This window comes from Muscardinus avellanarius, assembly GCF_963383645.1.
Source record: "Muscardinus avellanarius genome assembly, chromosome: 10".
Classification (NCBI taxonomy): Eukaryota; Metazoa; Chordata; class Mammalia; order Rodentia; family Gliridae; genus Muscardinus; species Muscardinus avellanarius.
Window position 1 is genome coordinate 66,604,327 of NC_137796.1, and position 23,098 is coordinate 66,627,424.

The following is a 23,098-nucleotide window of genomic DNA, read 5'->3' on the forward strand; positions in this document are numbered from 1 at the left end:
GCTGCCCGCGGGGAGGTGGGCGGGGAGAGGGGCGGAGCCGGGGCGGGGCGGGGCGGGCCTCTGGGGGCTTGATTAGGTAGGCGGCGGAGCGCCGGCCGCGCCGGAAGTAGCCGAAGCCAGCGGCGGAAGTAGCCGGAGCGGTCGGGCGGCAAGGCGAACCGAGAGCTGCACAGGGCCCTACGCGGCCGCCTCAACATGTCGGACTTCGACGAGTTCGAGCGGCAGCTGAACGAGAATAAGCAAGGTGAGGGCGCCGAGGTGGCGGGGCGGCGGCGGGGGCGGCTCCCGGCTCCGCTCCTTGCCCCCCCGCCATTTTCCCCTCGCGGCCCCCTCCTCAGGGCCGCGCCGAGCCTCCCCCCTTTCGCGGCGCGCGCCTCGCTCACGTGACCGCGGCGTTCTGCCGCGCGCGGAGAGGGTAGGAGCGGCGGGCGCGGCTTGTGACGCATGCGCGCGGCGCCATCCCGCGCCCACGTGGTCCCGGCGGAGGAGGCGCGGGGGACGCCAGGCGAGTGCGCTGGGTGCCCGGACGCGAGCTCTCGCTATTTTTCTTTTTTTTCGGGGGGTAGGAAACAGTATTAAGTCTTGTAATCCGGTCTTTTTCTCCCGCTGCCTTGGCACTTCCGCTTCCGGCCGGGTGCCTGGCCGCTCTCCACGCCCCCTTTGTTTCCAAAATGGCGGTGGTGGGGAGGCCCTTTTCCCCTCCTTCACGTGGACTGGCGCTCCACGGTCGCTGGGTCTTTACAGGCCGCGATCTCGTTGGCGCCCTTTTTCTTGGTAGTACGGGTCTGACACAAACGTGTCGGACATCTGTTCCCTCGTGGAAGCGGGAAGCATCTGCACTCTTTGTGCCTTTCACACGCGTACGCTCTGCCTGCTCTGGGACCGTCCGCGGCCCGGGCAGCTGCCACGTGAGGAAGTTGCTTCCCATCTCACCAGCTTGAGACCTCAGAACTTGTACCACCCTAGCCTCAGTCTCTAAGTATCCTAATACAGAGATAAGAGAACTGGCTCGAAACAGGGAAGAGGGAGCCGGCCCAATTGGGTGCTAATGGGGAAGGTGGAATCAATCCCGGACTGTAGCGTGTCAGAACAAAGCCCTGGACCTTGCTGGCGCTAAGTTTGGAGACACCAATAAAGTTGAAAGCCTTAAAACGTTTAAAAAATTTCAGTGCTTCTGTATTTTTGTTGGCGTAACCGAGGAGTAGCGAAGGTTGGGAACCTGAGTCTTTTGTACTTGATGCTGCTGGTGTTCCTAGCTGGAATTTGGAGAACTGAGGGACTCAAATTCTCCTTTGAGCCCAAACTAGCATTGAACTAGGGGAGTGGCTATGTTAGGAAACATTTCCTGGAAAAAAGTAATCTTTTTTTTTTTTTACTGAGTGCGCATTCTAAGTCTAATTCCATGTGGAGTAGTGCTTAGAGCGTAGATTTTGTTGTTGAGTATACTTGGGTTCGTGTTTGTGTGTGTGTGTTTTCCCCTCTTTAGGCAGGCTATCACTATTTTGTCACTGAATTTTTGAGAGGATTAGTGAGGGTGGTAATGATAGTTGTTAAACTTGGGGAGCTTATGATGTGTCGGGAAGTGTGCGAAACTTTGCATGAGTTTTCTAAGTGAATCTTTGTGATAGCATTCTCAGGACAATAATTCTTTCCTCTTTAATGGGGAGAAAACTTAGGCTCACAAAGCTTAGAACGTTTTTCAAGACTCCTGCAGTCAGGAGCAGGAGCTGAGATTAAATGTGATAGGTAAAGTGGATATTCTTGTGAATTCTGTATACTTAGAAATGAGAGGCAGGTCTTAGCTTGAAGATGTGACCTCAGGGATGAAGGAGGGCAGGGGAAACGTTATTTGGCCAAGTTCTCATAACACTTGAGTGGAGGAGATGTGGCTTTTTGCTTCAAGAAAAAGCCAAGTGTTAAATGTTGCTGGTCAGGGATTGCTTAGTGGTTGAGCACTTGCTCTGGCATGTGTGAAGCTCTGGGTTCAGTATCTAGAACAGTACCCCCCCCCCCAAGTTGGATGTTTTGTGCAGAGCTGAGGCTGAAAGCTGTATTTCACTATACTGCTTTAGTGGGTCCTTGAAGCTAAGATGCTCTGGTTCTCCTAGGTGTCCCTGTTGATGCTAGAATGCCAGGGCCTGGCTAGATGCCTGAGATGTGGACACATTTGGGTTGGAGCTGCTCCCACAAGGTGACCACAGCATAATATTTTTAGCAGGCAAAGCTACTTTTCTGTACTTACCTGTCCAGCATCTTTGTGGGAGATAGTTCTTGTCATAGGGGAAGCTTTGTTCACGTTTCCCTGCCTGTGAGTCTTGTCTTTCCCATTTGGCCAAGAATATCTCCATGAGCTTCAGACATTAGCTACCTAGGTCTGCAGGGGATTTCCTTATCTGTATCCCAGGCATCTGGTGGTGTTACTGTTTCTTGTGGTTGGTTCCCTTTGCTTGTCTTGTGTGTGTATGTGTGACTGGGGGTGGAACCCAGGGGCTTTTCTACCTCCAGGCTATACTCCCAGACCTATTTTTTTTTAATATTTTATTTGGAAATGGTCTCACTAAGTTGCTGAGAGCCTAACTAAGTAGCTGAAGCTGGCTTCAAACCTGTGCTATCCTCCTGTGTCAGCCTCCCAAGCGCTGGGATTACAAATGTGTGCCACCACGCCCGGCTGTTTGTCTTTTTTTAAGCCTCAGTAGAAGGGGAAGGTTCTTGGGACTCATAGCCTGCCCATCTCACAAGTGTGAAAACAGGTGCTCCTTATACCAGGTTCTGTGCCTTTGTGTTCACCCCAGTACTCCTCAGTGTTGGGCTGTCTCCAGCCCTTCTTGATTCCAATCTTTAATTTGTTTTTGGCCTCATCAGAGTCAGTAGTAGTTCTAGTCAGACTCTGGAGTATTCTACCTGACACTCATTTAGGAATATGGCCTGGTGCCTGACTAGCCAACACTACAGAGTTTGAATTCAGGCTTCACCATTTCTAGCCATTAGTCCTTTTTTAAAAAATCATATTTTAAAAGGAACTGGGGGTTTTAAAGGAAACAGGGGCATTCTGTCTCCAAACTGCATTCTAGCTTTATTTTTTATTATTTGTTTTGAAACTAAGTTGCAGAAGGTTTCACAAAATAGCTAAGGGCCTCACTAAGTAGCTGAAGCTGGCTGCAAATCTGCAATCCTGTCTCAGCTTCCCAAATACTGGGATTACAAGTATATGCCACTATGCCTGGCTCCCATTAGGCCTTTGACAAATTGTTACCTCCCTGTGCCTCAGTTTCCGTATTGAGTCACAAGCGATATTTTTCTGAATCAGTAATGAGAATTAAGTGCCAGTAAAACTACATGGCCAGGCCTCATAGTGCATGCCTGTGTCCTAGTACTTGACATCAGCCTCAGCAATTTGGAGAAGTTACTCAGGAAATTAGACCCTGTTTCAAAATAAAAATAAAAAAAGGTGTGGGGGGTTCAGAGATAGAATGCCTCTGGGTTCATCCTCCAGTTCCAAAAACCTTAGTACTGAGTCAGGTTGTGAAGCACATCTCACTATTTGTTCCTTTTTCCTTTCTGGGTGGTTATTTTTCTATAGTGCTAGTTCTGAAGTTGATGTATTTACAAGAAGTTTATGTTTTTGTTGTATTTGAAAGTATGTAAAACACAAAATATTGTGATGAGGCTTACATTTACTTGGTTACCCTCTTACTGCTTTTCTTCTTTTCTGCTCTAGAGATCACTGCTTTTAAGAGATGTGCACTAAAGTGCTTGAGTATGTTGACATGTTTGTTTGTACTGGGGATGGAGCCTAGAGGCATTCCACCTTTGAACGATACCCACAGACCTGTTTTATTTTTTTATTTGGAAGCAGGGTATTGGTAAGTTGCTGAGAGCCTCGCAGAGTTACTGAGGCTGTCTTTGAACCTTTGATGCTCTTATCTCAGCCTCCCAGTACTGGGATTACAAATGTGCCCTACCACACCAGCTTGTTCAGTTGTTTTGTCTAGCTGATACCTGAGAAATCAGTGGTGCCTGTGGATTAGGGAAATAATGTGTGTGATGCTCAGAGGATAGCCTCCACCTTGAAGGGTCCGGCTCCCTTCTTTAGCGGGTAAAGGATTTGGTGGGGACAGATTTCTGTGGTTTTGCTAGCCAGGCTGTGCTCTGTTCCTAGCCACTGTGAGGCAAATAAAGCTGAGATAGCAGAGTCACCATGGTGGTGGGGGTACAGGTCTTATTTCTAGTCCTCTTTCTTGTACTTGACTGAAGGAGCCAGGCTGGGAGGACTAGTTCATTTTGGGCTTCAAGCCTGCAAAAAATGTTCTTCACCTGCAGAGTCAGGCACCATTTCCCTTGAAGTTGCATATTTAGAAGGAGGCCCCTCCCTTGGGGGAGTGTGCTTCTGCATTATTCATTTGATTGGAGGAAAAGGAGTTAGGTTTCCCTGCTTCCTGGGGTTATCAGATCCTGCCTGGCACCTGACCCCTGGGTGTGATGGTGGGGTTGTGGGTGCCATCTGGTTGCAGAGGTCTTTCCTGAGGGGTTGTTGGGTCCCTTCAGGAAAACATCATTGGGTCTCTTGATTCCCCAGCCTCTAGCCCTGCCCCTCTCAGGGACGACCCTGGGGTCAGGCCCCTCAGCCCTCGAGGGGGACCAGGAGCCAGCCTCCTCTGTCTTCTCTGGCTCCTCAGCTCCTCTTGAGCATCCTCAGGTATCTCACACCCCGGGGGCATTTCCAGGCTCTGTCCCTGTGGTCCCCACAGAGTCCTTGGGGACTCCTGTGTGAACCCAGGAGGCTTGTTATCTCCCTACCTCCATTGACTCCCTTCCCTTTGGGGGTGGTCTCCCTGGGGATTGGGGCATAATCACCAGTGTGCAGGGTGGGCTGGGCCTGTGTCCTTCCTCTGCTCATCCCGTTCCTCTGTTCTCACGTTTGCCCAGAACGGGACAAGGAGAACCGTCACCGGAAGCGCAGCCACAGCCGCTCTCGGAGCCGAGACCGCAAACGCAGGAGCCGGAGTCGGGATCGCCGCAACCGGGACCAGCGCAGTGCCTCCCGGGACAGGCGGCGACGAAGGTACCAGGGCTGGGGGACCCCTGGCTGGGCCATCTGGGGCAGTGCAATGAGGGGTGTTGCTGCCCTAGGCTGTAATGGGGCAGATGTGTATCAGGGCCTGGACCCTTTGTGGCTGCTTTTTATCTCTTTGAGATGTCTGGGAGGGTAGTGTCTACTTGTCAGTCTGTCTTAAATTTAGTTTTTCTCCCCTCTGCAGTTTTTCCCAGTTTGCTCTGTTGGTGGTACTGGTGGGTTGCTGAAGGCAGTAGTTTCTTTACTTGGAGATAAGGAATGGATTCTGTCTTCCTAAGGGCTGTTTCTGACTCTGAGGGCCTGCGTCTTTCCTATTTTTTCTGTGGATCTTTTTGGGACAGTCTTAGGGCTGATTGCAGTTTCTAGTTTCTTTGTTCTTTGCCTCACAGTAAAAGGGTATTCTTGGAGTGGGGAAGTATCCACAGCTTGGGCCTAATTTCCATCCCAGGGATATCAGTTCTTTTATTTAAAGGCCTTTTCACTCTTTAGGGTCTATTTCCTCTCTCTTTTCTGTCCCCCTTAGGTGAGAAAGGGTGGGGTATGTGGAGGCTCCTCTGACCCCATCTCAATTTCTCCATAGAGTGGTCTGTCCTGGCTCTTCCTCTTCACTTCTGGGGGTAGGGGTGTTGGGAGGATGGCAGGGCTGAGGGGGGCTTGTTTGCCACTTGTTCATCTCAGCCCTGTCCTAGCCTTGGGGGTGGAGTGGTGTGTGGGGAAAACAAGGGCCCCCAGTCACCCTTCCCTATACCTTTCCCTCCACCCCCAGCAAACCTTTGACCAGAGGCGCTAAAGAGGAGCACGGTGGATTGATGTGAGCTTTTCTTCCTGCCCCTTTTGCCCTGTGTCCATTCCCTTCACCTTCCTCCTGTCCTGTGCACCCTGCCTGGCCCTCGTCCACCCTGGCCCAAGCACGGGGGAAGAGTCTGCCTGCCTTGAAACCAGCACCCCTCCCCAGGCCTGGGGTCTGCCCTGACCCAGCTTATCTCCCACCTGGAGAGATCAGAATTTACTTAATGGGGAGTTGAGGGGGAGCCTGGGAGGGAGCTCTCCAGCCTCCTCTTGGTCAGACTGAGGTTCCCCTGCCCCACTCTCCCTTCCCCCTCCCCAGTCGTTCCCCCCGCCATGAGAAGAAGAAGAAGGTCCGTAAATACTGGGACGTGCCACCACCCGGCTTTGAGCACATTACCCCGATGCAGTACAAAGCTATGCAAGGTAGGCCCCTAGTCAGGCAGCCCTGGAGGGGGAAATGTGGACTGGGAGAGCCAATTCTCCATTAGTGGTTCATCTGTGTGTGCCCTGGGGGGTTGAGGAACCAGATGGCGCATCATACCCCTGGGGCTTCTGCCTCTTCTCCTTTCAAAACCTCTGCTGGAGAAGGAGATGACATGTAGCTGAGGGAGGGTGAAGCTTCTGTCTGGCACTGTTAGGAAATGTGGCTTCTAAGCAGCAGCAATTACTGGGTTGGGGGCTTGGGTGCTGGGTTCTGGAGAGTGCTACTGCTGAATTGAGTAGGCTCATGAGTTTGGAGGAGCTTTGAGCTGGGCCAGGGGCATTCTTTGTGGGTAGGTGGTCTTGAATGTTGCCCTGATGTGCTTTTATTCCATTCCCACTCCTTTTGAAGCTGCGGGTCAGATTCCAGCCACCGCCCTTCTCCCCACCATGACCCCTGATGGTCTGGCTGTGACTCCAACGCCAGTGCCCGTGGTTGGGAGCCAGATGACCAGACAGGCCCGGCGTCTCTATGTGGGCAACATCCCCTTTGGCATCACTGAGGTACTGCCCTTCCCTTGCCCCTCCCCTCTCCCCTGTTTCCCCACCCTGCTCCTCCCTGCCCCTCCATTCCCTCCCCACAACCTGCACGGGTCAGATTCTGTTCCTGCAAGACCCCCCGGCCCCCTCCCAGACGGACCGATGGAGTTGAGCCAGCCAGGGGCCGGGCTGGGGGTGGCCCCTCCCTCCCTCCTCTCCCCCTCTCCCATCTCCCCTACCCCAACCTCCTCCAGCAACCCAGGGATCAAACACACATAACGAACCTACATGTTGTACCTACTTGTCGGAGAGAGACAGAGAGGGAGACTCATTCACATACGTGGCGCACACGCACACACACATGCACACACACAGACGCACACTCCCTACAGTTTTTTCTGACACATTCTCCTTTTCTGCCATCTGTCCCATCCTTTCCCCCACATCCCTCCCATGGTCGCTGTTCTTTAATTTTGATTGCCCTGACCTCCCCCTACCTTCCCCACCGCTCCTTTCCCCTGTCCCTCTCCCCCACCCCTTCCCGTGGCACCCCCTGAGAATCCCGAGATCAAAGAGTTGTTTCCATTTCTCTTTAAAGTGAAATATTGTGGGGCTGAGATCCCTCGTAGCAACAAAAAGTTTGCTACCATCGTTGAAGGCAAGTAAGGTCCATTCTGACTTTCTCAACCTGCACTTTGCTACATTTGATAAACCAGCCCCCGGACTCCAGGGCCAGATCCCTCCACATCACTCTTTTCTCCTCCCCTCCCACCCCACCCCTCCCTCCCTCTAACTCTTTCCTCCCTTACTGCCCCCTGCACTCTACCTCCTCCTTGCTCTGTCTCCCTTTCTGTCCCTTTGCTTGTCTTTTCCTTTCTGTTCCTGCCTGATACTGTGCTACCATTTCTCTGTCTTGTCTATGCTGGATGTTTCTTGTGTCATCTGTCTTCTGTTTGTTCCATGTTTTCTTTCATCTTTTCTTGAGTAATCTTTCTCTTTCCTCCTGATTGTTTGGGGGCCTTGGGCTATTCCCCCTCCCCACACCTGTTCTGTTTGCCCTATTTGTTCCCATATCCTGTCCTTTGCTGCTGCTTCCTCCCTGTTTTCTCATTTCTTCCTGCTTTTGTTTCTACTATTGATCTCTACACCCCCTACCCACATTCCACTGTCCCCTCCCCTCCCTTTTTCCTTCCCCTCATCCCTTTCCCCTTACCCCCAAACCCCTCTGTGTCTCCCTCTCTCACCCTTCCCCTCCTCTCTCCACCTCCCTCCCCGCCCCTCCCTGTCTCCTATTCCCTCTGCAGGAGGCCATGATGGATTTCTTCAACGCTCAGATGCGTCTGGGAGGGCTAACTCAGGCTCCTGGCAACCCAGTCTTGGCTGTGCAGATTAACCAAGACAAGAATTTTGCCTTTTTGGAGGTGAGTTGGGCCAGTGATAGAGTTGGGAAGAGAGTATGGTGTTGGGAGACCCATTTGTCCCTTGGTTCCCTCTTACTTTCCTTTGCTACCCATTCCTCTGCAGTAGTCATCTCTCTGCCTGGTTGCCAGAGTGAGCTCTGCAAGGCCTGACCTGCCTCCTGCTTTCCCTTCTCTCTGTGTGGCTCCAGAGGCCTGCAGGCTCTTCCAGACCATTCTGGCCCAGTCTTCTGCTTGGTCACACCAACTGTCCCAGGGCACATTGTGCCCCTGCCCATCTCAGGCTTGGACTGAGGTGGTTCACCCTGGCTAAGTCAGGGTATTTATTTATTTATTTATTTATTTATTTATTTATTGTGGTACTGTGGATGGAACCTAGGGGCAGTCTACTTCCGAGATATACCCCCAACCCTATATTTTAGTCTTCATTTTGAAACAGGGTCTCAGTTGGAAAGGGCCTCACTAAGTAGTAGCTGAGTCTGGCCTTGAACCTAGATCCTCCTGTCTCGGCCTCCCAAATGCTGGGATTACAAGCATGTACCACCATGCCTGGCTTTTTTATTCTTTATTTTGAAACAGGATCTCACTGAGTTGTAAAGGGCCTCACTAAGTAGTAGCAGAGGCTGTCTGCTAACCACAATCTTCCTGTCTTAGCCTCCCAAATGTTGGAATTACAAACATGCACCACCACTCCTGGCTTCAGGTTTCTCATTTATTTTCCTTGCTGGTGTTTTTCGGCTTAGCTGTTAGAGGACCTTGGTTTTAAATTTTTGACCCCAGAAGCCCAATACCCTTGTGAAGTACCTTAGAGGCGTTCAACTGGTGCTAGGTTGTTGGGAAGTGTTCTTAGTGTTCCCTTTTACCTCACACTTGCCTCATGCAGTGCACTTTGAGTCCCACTGTTTTAGATTTTAGTTAAATGTCACCTTATCAGAAAGCTCCATCCAGGTATGGTGGCGCAAGCCTGTAATCCCAGTGTTTGGGAGGCTGAGACTGGAGGCTTAAATATTTGAGGCCAGCCTCAGCAATTTAGTAAGGCCTTCAGCAGCTTAGTGAGACTCTGTTTCAAAATAAAAGGGAAAGTTCTGTTGAAGGTGTAGCTCAGAGGTAGAAGCCTCTCGGTAGTTTCAATCCCCAATTAACCTCCCACACATACACACAGACTGTCTGTGATGTTTTTTTTTGTTGAACTTAGCTTTTCTATACCATATACTCTGTTCCCCTCCAGCATTGTCAATGTGTTTGCCTGTGTTTGCGTGCTTGGCTTTGCATCTGTGTTGGGTGCTAATGTCTTCACTTGCTAGAATGGGAGCTCCTAGAAGCAGGGCCTGGCATGTAGTGTATATTGGTTCATACAAATAAGAAAGAAGAAATCCCCATCAAAGCAGGGCCTTGGGGTAGTTTAGTCCTTGACCCCTAACCCTCATCACCTCCTCTTTCCTTCAGTTCCGCTCAGTGGATGAAACAACCCAGGCCATGGCTTTTGATGGCATCATCTTCCAGGGCCAATCCCTGAAGATCCGTCGGCCTCACGACTATCAGCCACTGCCCGGCATGTCGGAGAATCCCTCTGTTTATGTGCCTGGTGAGTGGGGAACCCAGGTGTTGTGGCCCACCTTCCTGTCTTCAGCCCAACTGGAAAGACATAGGAAGCCGTGTGTGTTTTCCCAGCATGGCTGGGGTGGTTCCTGGGACCCAGAGGGTTGAGCTGTGTTCTGCTTGCAGGCACATAAGCTTATGAGTGGTGGAGGCAGGACAGAACCAGAGGTGCCCTGGGAAGTGTGGGGCTTGTGGGCTACAAGTTCTTCCTGCCCTGTGGCTTCTTAGCTGTGGACATTTAGGGGGCACAGAGTCAGTACGTTTGTGCAGGTGCATATCAGCTCCTGGTGGGAGTCTTGGACTTCAGAATTCACTCATTTTTTGTGTTCTTTGAATTCTGTGTTCTGGGCCATTTGGCACAGCTGTATTCAATATTACTTATGGCAGGTTGGTGACAGTAGCCGGGGATGGGATGGGGTTGGGGGGTGATGGCAGATGTTGGTGTTTGGGAAAGTAGCCGCAGACCTGAGTGTACCCATGTTCCAGTACATCATAACCAGTGTGGTTGCTGAAATGTGATGTCCTGTTAATTTCACATCATGCAGTGGTCTTTCAGAAAGCTTGTGGGCTATGTGGAAAGAGGCAGTGAGTCATTTTCTTCTCAAAGGCTGTGGTTTTTGAGGCCCTGTTGGCATGTGAGACACAGCCAGTGTTGCTGTGGCTGAGTGAGTGAGGTCCACATCACAGGTTGGTGGGACTTGGGGACTGTGGGGTTCTGCTGGCTGATGCTCAGCTTTGGAGGCATTTGTAGAAACCAAGTTAGCTCTTCGCAGAGTGGTGGACATGGAATCCCAGAGAGAGACATATCCAGGTCAAGGCAAGACTCAGGGCTGGGTTCCTGACTATCTCTTGTGTTTGTTCAGTATAAATCTTGGTACGTTGGTGCTTTTTTTTTTTTTTTTTTCTGGGTCTGGGAATGGAGCCCAGGGGCATTCGACCTCTGAACTACACCCACTTCTGCCTTATTTTTTATTCTTTATTTTGAAACAGTGTCTAAGTTGTGGAGGGCCTCACTAAGTAGCTGAGGCTGTCTGCAAATTGTGATCCTCTGTCTAAGCCTCCTGAATGCTGGGATTACAAGCGTGAGCCACCATGCCCAGCTTGGAATTTTTTTAACTCTTCAGAAACCTGAGATGGAATACCTGCTGATGTGCTTTATCTTAGTTTATTGCTTGATGTCTATAAATAGGTAGGATTTCCAGATGAAGCTACAGGACATCTCCTTTTTCTGCCTCTACCCCATACATTCTCAGTGTGTTTGAATGTACTTTTTGTGTGTCTGTAGGTACTGGGGATTGAACCCAGGGGCATTCTGCCTCTGAGTTATACCCTTAACCCATTTTAAATCATTTACTTATTTATGGTACTGGAATTGAACCCAGGGACATTCTACTTCAAGCTAAACCCCTAGTTCCTATTTTATTTTTATTTTGACACAGGGTCTTGCTAGGTTGATGAGAGTCTCGCTACTTGCTGAGCTGTGCTTGAACATATTATCCTCTTGTCTCAGCCTCCCAACTATACTGGGATTATGAGCATGTGCCACCACGCCCGGCTTAGTTTTTGTTTTGAAACGGTCTCATTTAGGTTGCTGAGAGTCTTGTTAAGTTGCTGAGTCTGGTCGTGAACCTGCGATCTTTTCTTAGCTTCCCAAGTACTGGGATTACAGATGTGGGCTGCTGTTCCCAGCTTTAATGCACTTTTAATTACGTATTCTGCCATGTGCTGGTGCTTACTGTCTGCCAGGTACTGTCCCAAGTGCACTGTATGGGTTTTCTTTTAACTTTCACAACAGTCCTAGCACAGAGGTCTGCAAATTATGACTTGGTAGCTAAATTCAGCTCAGTGTCTGTTTTACAAATAAGTATTAGCTGGCACACAGGCAGGCCTATTTGTATGTGTTACTTTATGCTGTAGCAGCCAAGGTGAATAATGACATGCCAAATCATTTACAGAGCCAAAAAATACTATGTGGCTATTTACTGAAAAAGTTTTGCTGAGCTAATGTGTAGATGTGACTGTATTGTTTCACAGATGAGAACAGCCAGGCAGGGATGATTAACTTCCCTCAAGGTCATGAGATCAGTATGATGGGCTATGTATGCCCTTTTGTCCTTGAGTTCCTGTTCAACCTTCCTGCACTATCTCCTACCTACACATTACTTTCTGTGGAAAAAAAGATGCTGTACATAGGGGGATAGTTGCTTTTGAATATGCTTCCTTAGGGGCAGGCCTTTTCCATAGGTGGCCATTGCCTGTAATTGAACAAGGTTAGGATATGCCTTCCTGAAGAGGCCTGGTTTCCAGTTCTGTGTGTCATTGAGCTGATGAGAGTGCCACTCTGGGAGGCAGCAGGATATGCTTCTGCCTGCAGATCAAGCATTCTTCTGTAGCATTCCATTTGATACAGCTGGTATTTTGATCTTTCCTTCCCTTTCTCCTCCAAGGGAAAAAAAATGCACTTCATAAAGAGTTAAAAGCATGAGAAGACAACTTCCTTACTTTGACTAAAGGGTATTTGATATCATCTGAGGGTTGTAGTGCAAGATGCACTGCCCCTGAGATCCGCTTCAGTGAGGGAACCTGCAAGTTGGCCTTAGCTTGTAGGTGTTGATGTAGAACCCTCTTGTGTGTAGCTTCTACTTGGCAGTGAGTGGCATGTGCCACTTGGCTTGTACGTGTGCCCTGGTGGCTGTTGGTGTTCTGCTCTGTAGGTGAAGCCTGCCAACCTCCCATGATACAACTCCTCCCCTTATTTCTTTTGGTGCTGGAGATTGAACCCAGAAGCATGCTACCTACAAGCCATGACCCCAGCCCTGCTACCTACAAGCCATGACCCCAGCCCTGCTTTTTTTTTTTTTTTTTTTTTTTTTTTTTTTTTTTTAATTTGGAAAGAGGATCTTGCTAAGTTGCTGAAACATTTGCTAAGTTGCTGAGGCTGTCTTTGAACCTGTAGTCCTTCTGTTTCAGCCTCCCAAGCACTTGGATTACAGGCATATGCCATCATGCCCAGCTTTCCATCATTCCTTGAACCCAGGAAGCCCTTTCTGGTCAAGGCCTGGTCAAGGCAAGGGTTAGTGCCTGTGAGGAGCTCACCCTGTAGAGAGAGAGATGACCTTGTACTGGAATTGACATCCTTCTTCGTTATACTCTTAGGAGTTGTGTCCACTGTGGTTCCTGATTCTGCTCACAAGCTGTTTATTGGGGGATTGCCCAACTACCTGAATGATGACCAGGTAAGTTCTATACCCCTTCTCCAGCTCTACCCCTCCCCATCTTGACTGATTCCTGATGGATTCTTGGCCCACTTTAGGTAAAAGAGCTGCTGACATCATTTGGGCCTCTCAAGGCCTTCAACCTGGTCAAGGACAGTGCCACAGGCCTCTCCAAGGGCTATGCCTTCTGTGAGTACGTGGACATCAACGTTACGGACCAGGTGAGCTTCAGATGCCTGGCAGACTGTTGAGTCTGCTTTCCCCACCTTGCTCTGTCTCCAAGCTGAGGCTTTCCCTCCTCAGGGCATAGGGTGGGAGGCAGTCAGCTTGAGGTAGGGCCCAGTTTGGGGTTCACCATCTTTTCCTTGGTTTCGGGTCTTTCCAACTTCAAACTCCCTTTGCTTTTCCCTCTCCTCACTAATGCCCTGATTGGTGGGCATCAGTTTGTGGGGACATGCTGGGCTCCTGGGCCCTGACAGCACCTCTCCTGCACCCCTCCCACCCCTCGTCTTCTGACTACAGGCCATTGCGGGATTGAATGGGATGCAACTGGGGGATAAGAAGCTGCTCGTCCAGAGGGCGAGCGTGGGAGCCAAGAATGCCACGCTGGTGAGCCTCCCGGCACGTCATCTTCCATTGGCTAGAGGGACCCCGGGAAGGGAGGGTCTGGCTGGGGGCAAGCTCTGTTTTGCCTAAGCTTTCATGGGAGGGAATTTGGGGGGCCCTCAGGCACAGTGCTAGGGAGAAGGGTGCATAGGTATTCAGGCATTCCCTGGGTTAGCATCTGAGGGTCACAGGATTGAGCAGAGGGAAGCTAAGCTGAGCTCCCCAACCGTGACACCCTATCTACTCCTCTGGCCTTACAGAGCACCATTAATCAGACACCTGTGACGCTGCAAGTCCCGGGCCTGATGAGCTCTCAGGTGCAGATGGGCGGCCACCCGACTGAGGTCCTGTGCCTCATGAACATGGTGCTGCCCGAGGAGCTACTGGATGATGAAGAGTATGAGGAGATTGTGGAGGATGTGCGGGACGAGTGCAGCAAGTACGGGCTCGTCAAGTCCATCGAGATACCTCGGCCTGTGGATGGTGTCGAGGTGCCCGGCTGCGGAAAGGTCAGGGTGCCTGGCTGAGTGTGTACCCTCCTTCCCCTACCAACTGGCCCAGGGCCTACAAGCCAGAAATTAATCTGTATCCAAGCAGCTCTGGTTCAAAAGCAGGCTCTTTCTCTTTTTATGTGACCTTGTACACATGGCTTTGCTTTATCTGTGAGATGGAGAGAAAAAGGAGAAGTTACATCAATTTGGGTTGTGTCTCTGGTGTACCAGATGCTCTGATGAAGTGACACTGGTGATGAGTTCTTCAGTAGCTCTGGGCTCCTTCATGGGAAGAGACAAGGCACAGAGGGGACAAGCCCCATGGAGAGCTTTGAGGTTCTTGCAGCCCAACTTTAGAGCCCACTAAGTCATGCATCTCTGCACTGTGCTAGTTCTAAGAACCTTGGGAGGCAGTGGTGAAGGTGTGTGACTGACATACATTTGTCCTCTTGTGCTGTGTAATCTTGGGATTCTTGACTGTGCCAGTCTGATGTAAATGCTGAGAATTCAGTTAGGAACAAAGCTATTGCCTTTCAAGTACCTGAAGTCCTAGGGATACTTGTTAGAGAATACCTGTGCTGTGTTGGGCAGCAGCAGCAGGGTGAGAAGTGGAGCGGAGTGGCCCAGATGCTGATTTTAGATGGGGTGGAAGAGGGCGAGAGGTGGCAGTGCCATAGGCCTAGTGAGGCAGGGGTATCTCACAGGTAGGCCACGTCCTAGGCAGAATGCACAGCAAGTACAGGATTCCTCATATGTGGGTCCTTGTGAGAGCACTAGGTGTGATTTCAAGTGAGATAGGAAGGCGGCTGTTGGGAGTTCAGGAGATAGCGATGGCTCCTTGTTATGATGAAGTGAGGAGTGGAAAGGAGGCACTTGTTCTGGCCCTTCAGAGCTGAGCCGTGCAGCATAAGAATATGGAGGAACAGGAACAGGACAGAGGCAGACACGTATGCATCGTCTGCAGTCATTGGGAACAGATTCAGTGAGGCTGAAGTGAGTTAAGAGCAAGATTTGCCAAGAAAGGAAGCTGGCATTGTAGGGCCATCAGAGTGAGGGCCTTGAGGACTTGTGGAAGTAGTGTGGGGTTTTCCTGGGAGTGGTCATTTTAAGAGAGGGTTGTGGGTACTTTGTTTTTTGTTCTAGGGTTTAACCCAGGAGTGTTCTACTTCTGAGGAACACCCATAGCCTTTTTTAGTGTGTGTGGTTCTGGGGATGTAACCCAGGGTATTTGACCTCTGAGCTGCACCCCCTGCCCTATTTTTTATTTTGAAACAGGGTCTCACTAAGTTGCGGAGGGCCTCACTAAGCAGCTAAGGCTGTCTGCGAACTACAATCCTCCGGTCTCAGCCTCCTGAATGCTGGGATTACAAGTGTGCGCCACCACTCCCGGCTCCTTAGCCCTTTTTATTTATTTATTTATTTTTTTGCGGTACTGGAGATTGAACCCAGGGGGATTCTACCTCCAAGGGTCCCAGTCCTATTTTTTATTCTTTATTTTGAAATGGTCTCACTAAGTAGTGGAGGGCCTCACTAAACAGCTGAGGCTGGCTATAGATCTGCAGTCCTTCTTCCTCAGGGCCTTGCTCAGTTTTTAAGGGTCTTGCCAAGTTGCTGCATTCTTTGAACCTGCTTTATTCCTATCTCAGCCTCCCAAGTACTAGGATCACAGGAGTTTACCACCATACTACAGTATGTTTACTTTTCTTTCCTGCTTGGTACAGGATTGAACCAAGGGCCTTATGCATGCTTGATGAGAGTTCTACCACTGAGCTACATCCCCTGGGGTCACTTTTTTCCTTTCTTTTTTTGCGATACTAAGGGTGGAGCCCAGGGACTGTCTTTGTTTTTCAATGACAAACTGCATACATATTCATGGTTCTGCTAAGATGAGTGATACTGTAACATACTGTAACAGTGTAGCCATCTTTGTATAGCTACAATCTACAAAGTTCCCAAGAAATTGTCCAGTGATACATTTCTCAAAATTTAAACTTGTCTTTAGGTGGCCAATGATTATATTGGTGGGATGGAAAGATATTTCAGAACATGGTGTGTGTGTGTGTGTGTGTGTGTGTGTGTGTGTGTGTGTATGTTTTGCTGGGAATTGAACCCAGGGCATTCTACCTTTGAGCTACAGTGTCTGCCCTTTTTTTTTTTTTTTTTCTTTTTTTTTTTTTTTTTTTTTTTTGCGGGTCTGGGGATGGGACCCAGGGGCATTTAACTTCTTGAGTTACACTCCCTGCCCTATTTTTTATTCTTTATTTTGAAACAGGGTTTCACTAAGTTACAGAGGGCCTAAGTAGCCGAGGCTCTTGCGAACCTCAATCTCAGCCTCTGGAATGCTGGGATTACAAGCGTACACCACCATGCCTGGCTTCCTCTTTTATTTTTTATTGGAAACAAGGTCTGGCTAAGTTGATCTGAGCCTCACTGACTTGCTGAGACTGGTTTCAAACTTGTAATTCTCCTGTCTCAGCCTTCCAAGTACTGAGGTCATAGCTAGACGTGGTGGCGCATGCTTGTAATCCCAGCATTCCAGAGGCACAGACCGGAGGATTGCAGTTGGCAGACAGCCTCAGCTGCTTAGACCCTGTTTCAAAATAAAGAATAAAAAATAGGATAGGGGGTGTAGCTCGGAGGTTGAATGCAGCTGGGTTCCATCCCCAGACCTGCAAAAAAAGAAATAGAAAAATAAAAATAAGTACTGAGGTTATAGACCTGTATCACCATACATACCAGTGTTGAGCCTTTAAGTACCCATACCTTGGTGACTGGTTGGGTGTGCTAGGAGGGAGAAGTTAAGAGGACTAGGAAATACTGAGAGTGGGGCCCTGACTGTACAGGGAGTGGCAGGTGAGAAGTAAGGATAAGAAGGGGTGTGTGCGTGTACACGCGCGCGTGCACGTGCCTGCGTGCACATACACACGGGACCAGCTCACTTTGGGTTTCTGATATACCTTAGTAGAGTAGGTTAGGAAGCAGTTAGCTGGGCAGAGGGCTGATGGGGTGGGTGTGAGGAGGAGGGCCAGTGGCAATTCCTCTCTGGGAGTCTCTTAGAGGCCACCAGATCTGGCACTGTGGTGGAAACCCAACTTAAGAAGGAAGCTCTGAGTAAATATTTTGTTTGTGGCAAGAATGAATGGAGGGAGACCCTGGCCAACGGGGTCAGTTGACTAGTTTTATTTAATTCCTTGCAGCCCATTCCTGTTCTTCATGTTTTGGATTTTTCAAACATTTTTAAGACTGATAATGGTGTGCATCGTGCATACTATAGTACATATATTACAGTGTCTCATTACCTAGCCTCAGGTTATCAGTATTTTGTCATTTTCTGTACTCAGCTTACCCTACTGTCCTCCCATTTGTGTACACATATTTAAAGCAAATTTCAGGTATATTTCTCTCGATAATTACATAAGTGCTCTGGAGTTTTGTACTGTGTGTTGTAAGATGTTTAGCTGCATTCCCAACCTCTTTCCACTACATGCCAGTAGCACTGATACTCTCCCTTGTGACAACCAAAAACATCTGCATGTATTGCTCAGCATCCCTTGGGGACATGTTGGTTCTTAGTTAAGAACCACTGCTCTTAACTGGGCATGTTGGCACACACTTGTAATCCAAGCACTTGGGAGGCTGAGACAGATGGCAAATTTGAGGATAGCCTTAGTTTTTTGGGGGGGCATTAGGGATGGAACCCAGAGGCATTTTACCTCCAAGTTACACCCGCAGCCTGATTTTATTATTTGGAAATGGTCTCACTAGGTTGCTGAGAGACTCCTAAGTTGCCGAGGCTGGCTTTGAGTTATACCAAATACTGGGACTTACTGGCATGCCCTTGTCCTGTGTTATTCAGGTGACTCTCAGTCATACCTGGTTTTTCTCTCCATGTCTGACGTCTCTGTTTTGTGTTGTTTTCCTCCCTCCTTTTCTTTTTTTGTGGTACTATGGATTGAACCTAGAGGCATTTGAAACAGTCTCTCTAGGTTAGTCTTTTTTTTTTTTTTCAGTATTGGGGATGGATCCCAGGGGCATTTTACCTCTGAGCTATAGCCCCAGTCCTATTTTTTACTTTTTCATTTTGAAACAGGGTCTCACTGAGTTGCAAAGGGCCTCACTAGGTAGCTGAGCCTGTATGTGAATGGCGATCCACCTTTCTCAGCCTCCCAAATGCTGGGATTACAAGTGTGCACTACCACACCTGGCTAATGATAGTCTTGCTACATTCCTGAGGCTGTCCTTGAGCCTGGAATCCTTCTGTCTCAGCCTCCCAAGTATTGAGATTATAGGTGCATACCACCATGCCTTAGCTGCTGTTTGTTTTTGATGCTGGAGAACATTTCAGTGAATATCACCCAAATTGTCTCTTTCCTTCTCTTTCATTTTCTGCACTGGTTATAGACTTAGGTGGGTGCTTGAATGGGAGCCAACCTTTATCAGAGATCTCTTTCTTGTTCCTCACAGATCTTTGTGGAGTTCACCTCTGTGTTTGACTGCCAGAAAGCCATGCAGGGCCTGACGGGCCGCAAGTTCGCCAACAGAGTGGTTGTCACAAAATACTGTGACCCCGACTCTTACCACCGCCGGGACTTCTGGTAGAGGTGGCCTGGGGAGGGCAGGGCAGGACTGGCTGGAGGCTTCTTTCCCTGCCTGCCCTCCCTTTTCCCCCTCTGAAGAAATGGGCAGAGGAGTGACAGCCGAATGACAGCCGGCAGCAACTGGAATGGCAGCAACTAAGGGAAGGGGTGGGGGGGGCGGGGTTTAGGGCAGGAAGGGACTGGGGAAGTGCACACAGGCCCACACAGACACATGCACCCACACAGACACAGAGGGAAGGGGTTGGGATGGGGATGGTGCACAGCAGGGCGGGTAGGACCCCACAGCCCTTCCCAATACAGCCTGTCCTCCCTTAACACCCTTTTTCTCCCCTTCTCCATAGTAGGAACATAGTGTGTTTATACTTTATGGCCAAACTTTGAATTTTGTTGTCCTGCCCCCAGTGCCCTGCCCTCTCCCTTTGCAGGACCATAGCTCCCATCCTCTGGCCTCTGGTCCTAGACCCAGTTTCTTATGTAGTTGATTCTCTTTAGTCTTATCCGACCTGCCCCAGTCCCAAGGCCCCTGTCCCCCTCCTCCTCTCTGTGGCAGTTTCATATTTGCTAAGACGAATTTGCTCATTAAACATTTTGTTGTATTTTACTTTATGGAGTTGCTCGGTGTCCGGTGTGTCCAGCCTCTCTCGGGTGGGGGGATTCCCACGGAGCTCTAACGAGGGCGTGGCTAGATAGGGCTTGGGGGGGGGGGTCATGCTTAAGCTTCTAATCGCGGAGGGGCTTTGGAAGGGACCGGGCGGGCACGGTGACAGGTCAGAACCTCGTGGTTCCCCTCCACCCTTTCTCTGGGTAGAGTTGGGTTGGGTGGCTGCAGAGCGCCGAGGCGCGGACGGAAGTGACGTAAGGAATCCAATTCGAGACCCGCGCTCCGGAAGTGATGCTGCCTGAGCGGGCTTGGCGGAAGCGGGGGCCGGCCCGAGGGCGGGGCGCGCGGCCACTTCCGCTTCCGGTCCGTCGCCTCCTTCGGTTGCTTCCCGTCCGCTCGGCGGCTCCCCTCCCCCGCCCGGCTCTCCGCGCCCCTCCCGGGCGCCGGGGCGGCGGGGCCGTCGGCGTGCGGTTCTCCGTGCGTCCTCGTGTGCGCCCGTGCGTGCCTCCACCGCCCGCAGCCTGTCGCGCACCCCGCGACACCAAGGCCGAGCGGGGGCAGGGGGCTGACCGCCATGACCCCCCGGAGCCCCGCGTGAAGGGCCAAGGTGAGCGCAGGCCCGGGGCGCGGGGCGAGCGGGGCGCCGACCCGGCCTGCCATGCCCGGCGCGCCGGCGTGGGCTGGGAGCGCGCAGTCCCCTGCCCGGTCTCTGCTCCGGTGTCTCGTTTTCGGCTGTGGCCGTCGGGGCGGTCTTTGTACCCCGGCGCCTGGGTCAGGTTGCTCTGCCTGATTTCCGTTTGTGTATTTCTTTCTGGGTTCGATTTCTCTCTGTCAACGTCCGCATCTCCGGCAGGCATCTATTTATGCCTGTGTTGCTCTCTTTCGATGACCGTTTTTACAAGAGTCTGAAGATAGTATTCTGAGTCCTTCTGCTCCTGTCGGTCCTGTCTGTCTCCCTGTCAGAATCTTCTTGTCCTTCTGGGTTTCTGTGCCTTCATTCCTCCAGACCCCTCGGCCTCCGCAGCGTATTTCTTTCTGTCTTCACGTCTCGTTTCATCCCCATACCTGTCACCTCCAGTTTTCAAAATTCCTTTCGAGGATTCTCTTGCTTGTTCTAGGATCTGCCCCCTTCAGGTTTCTGAGGTGTGTGTGAGTGTGAGTGTGAGTGTGAGTGTGAGTGTGAGTGTGTGTGAGAGAGAGAGAGAGAGAGAGAGAGAGAGAGAGAGAGAGAGAGAGAGAGAGAGAGAAGTGGTTTCCTCTCCGGAATCAGAGACCAGGCTGTTGGTTGTGATGTTTGGCAAATGACATATACCCCTAAACCTCAGTTTCATAGTGTTCTAAATGGAGGTTTTTGTAATGCATATATTATAGGGTCTCCGTGCGTTAAATTGAGGTGTTGCTTGTGAAGTCCCGAACAGCGTCTGACACACTGTGTGTAATTAACTGAGAGCTTTGGTTTCTATTCTATAGAAAGTTATTTAACTGGTATCAAACATTTGAGTTCTGCTTGTAGAATTTTTCCATATCATTTGTGTTCTGCTTAAGTTAATAATTCTCTTTGACTCAGTTTGATTTTAAAAACAGCCTCATCTTAAGCAGTGTCCATGAAATCTTTGCTGTGCTAGTTTTATATATTTTCTAACACTTTTGAAGTAAGTACATGGTATTAAGATAGCCCATCTTTGGATGCCACCCTTTGGAAATGTTCTGGTTTCCTCTGATAATAATAGGCAGTGTTATTGAGCGCATACTATCTGTGGGGCACAGAGCCAAGCACTTTATGTACCCATCTTATTTAATCAACAAGCATACCAGGTAGGAATTCTTTTCTACATTTGAAGAAAAGAATTTAGTATGCTTTGAGCATACTAAATCTCAAGGAGGCTTGCTTTGCTGGTAGCTGATGATGGCCAGGATCTAAACCTAAAGTTTGTGTTCTTTTCCATTACATCCTGTTTTTCTTTTCTCTTATTTCTCAGTCCTAAGCCTTTTGTTTTGCTTTTTTTTTTTGTTTCAAGGTCTCTGTCTTTCCTCACTGTTCACAACCCTTGCTCTCATGCCATGTTTCCATTTCTGTATCTTGTGAGAGTCTCAACATGTTTCTTGGTTGCCCCTATCAGGTTTCTCAATGCTTCTTTTTCTCCTTGTCTCATTCTTTTTCTTATCAGTCTCTTTCTGTATTTGTCATGTTATCTTTTCTTCCTAGTGTGTCTGGCTGAGTCTCTCTTGGCCTTGGTTGCTCTTTTTCACCTAGTTACATCTGTCTTCAGGTGCCTGGCTCTCTGGCTTGGGATCAAGGCAGAGGGCAGCTTTTCTCATTCAACCAGTGTCTCCCCAAGTTTGGGTTATGGTAGGGTTTAGTGAGCTTGGAGAGGCAGAGACTGTAGTAGTCACAGCCTGCTCTGGACCCAGGCCGCTCCTGTCTTGAAGTGTCTCTGGGCAAAGGAGTTGACCTATGTGTCTGTTTTCTCCTGTGTGAGGTGGCTGTGAGTCATGGAGATGTATGGATTGATTTCGTGTTGGTTGAGCACTTAGTAGGTGCCTGACATGAAAGATATAGATGTGCTTGCTGATGTCATCCTCACTGCCTTGATTCCTGTCCTTCTGTTTCTTTGTCAGTTGATATTAGCAAAGGTTAATTTAACTGAGGTGAATTTAAAAGTATAAGTTTTATGGCTGGGTATTGTGATGCATACTTATAATCCCAGTACTTGGGAGGCCGAGACAGGAGAATCTGCAGTTCTCGGCCAGCCTCAGCCACTTAGGTTCTCTCTAACTTAGTGAGACTTTGTTTCAAAATAAAGAAGAAAATGGGACTGGAAGTGTAGCTTGGAGGTAGAATGCCCCTGGGTTCAATCTCCAGTGGGGAGGGGGGGCGGTAGGGGAGTATAAGTTTTAGTGGGTTGAGTCTGCCTTGCTGTTTCTGGTGACCTTGGCTGAGTTATTTAACCTCCAGAGCCCAGTGTCTGATGCAGTGTTAGATGAGATAATGTAAGTCTCGTGCTTAGTGAGGCCCAACTTGGGACTGTTGTATTTTTTATCTCTCCTCTTGAGCCTTGGGCTTCCCTCTCCACCCTTGAGACACCTAGTCCCCAGGCATCCTCCACCCTTGGCTGCCTGCGATACCTCCCCCATCTCCTTGCCATCTCTCATCCCTTTGTCAGCCTCTCCCTTTGTTCTTTGTCTGCTAAGGACCCCCCCCCCCCATCCCTGCCCTAGAGATCTTTCCTGTCCTTTTTTAAAAAATCTCCTTCCTATGCCATTTATTGAATGGTTCTTCAGTTTCTCTGTAGGGAAAAGCCTTGTCCAGACAAATGAATTTAAAATCATGAGAGTGACAGAGTAACAGTTACAGTGATGTTTGGATACAGATCTGGGAAATCAGGAGTCCCTGGTAAAGAAGGAGGAAGAGCATGTGGGCAAGACTGATGGTCTTCTGACAGGCTGGCTAGCCTTTACAGAGCACCTCCTGTGTACCAGGTCCTCTCAGTTCACCTGGATTACATGCAACTCCATTTTACAGGGGAGAAAACAGGTACAGAAGTTTGAGGCTTGCTCGGGTTGCTTGGGCTAAGAAGAGGGGCTATTTGGGGTGTGGCCCCTAGTGGTCTGATTCCTTTGCCTGTGACTTGCCCACTGCATATTCTGCACCACTGAGCAGGGGCCCCAATCAGGAAGGAGCCAGGCATGTTTGAGGAACTGAAAGATGGTTGGGGTAACTTTCAGACAGAGGCTAAAAAGGGATGG

At 49.7% G+C, this 23,098-nt stretch overlaps 1 protein-coding gene across 4 annotated transcripts; it reads left to right on the plus strand.

Annotated features, from left to right (window-relative positions):
- Positions 1–195: 195 nt before the first annotated feature.
- On the plus strand, positions 196–18,751 carry U2AF2 (U2 small nuclear RNA auxiliary factor 2; the record flags this gene model as incomplete). 4 transcript variants are annotated; one of them, XM_080704071.1, is made up of 12 exons in its annotated part: positions 196–244; positions 4,927–5,062; positions 5,841–5,885; positions 6,183–6,286; positions 6,696–6,847; positions 8,128–8,244; positions 9,688–9,826; positions 12,997–13,076; positions 13,154–13,276; positions 13,578–13,676; positions 13,922–14,170; positions 18,617–18,751. In XM_080704071.1, the coding sequence occupies 12 exons, from the start codon at positions 196–198 to the stop codon at positions 18,749–18,751; spliced, it is 1,428 nt and encodes a 475-aa protein (XP_080560197.1). The 4 variants fall into 4 exon arrangements, with proteins under 4 accessions (XP_080560197.1, XP_080560198.1, XP_080560199.1 ...); XM_080704072.1 differs by having other exon boundaries at positions 13,578–13,664; XM_080704073.1 differs by lacking the exon at positions 5,841–5,885.
- Between the last annotated feature and the right edge of the window lie 4,347 nt (positions 18,752–23,098).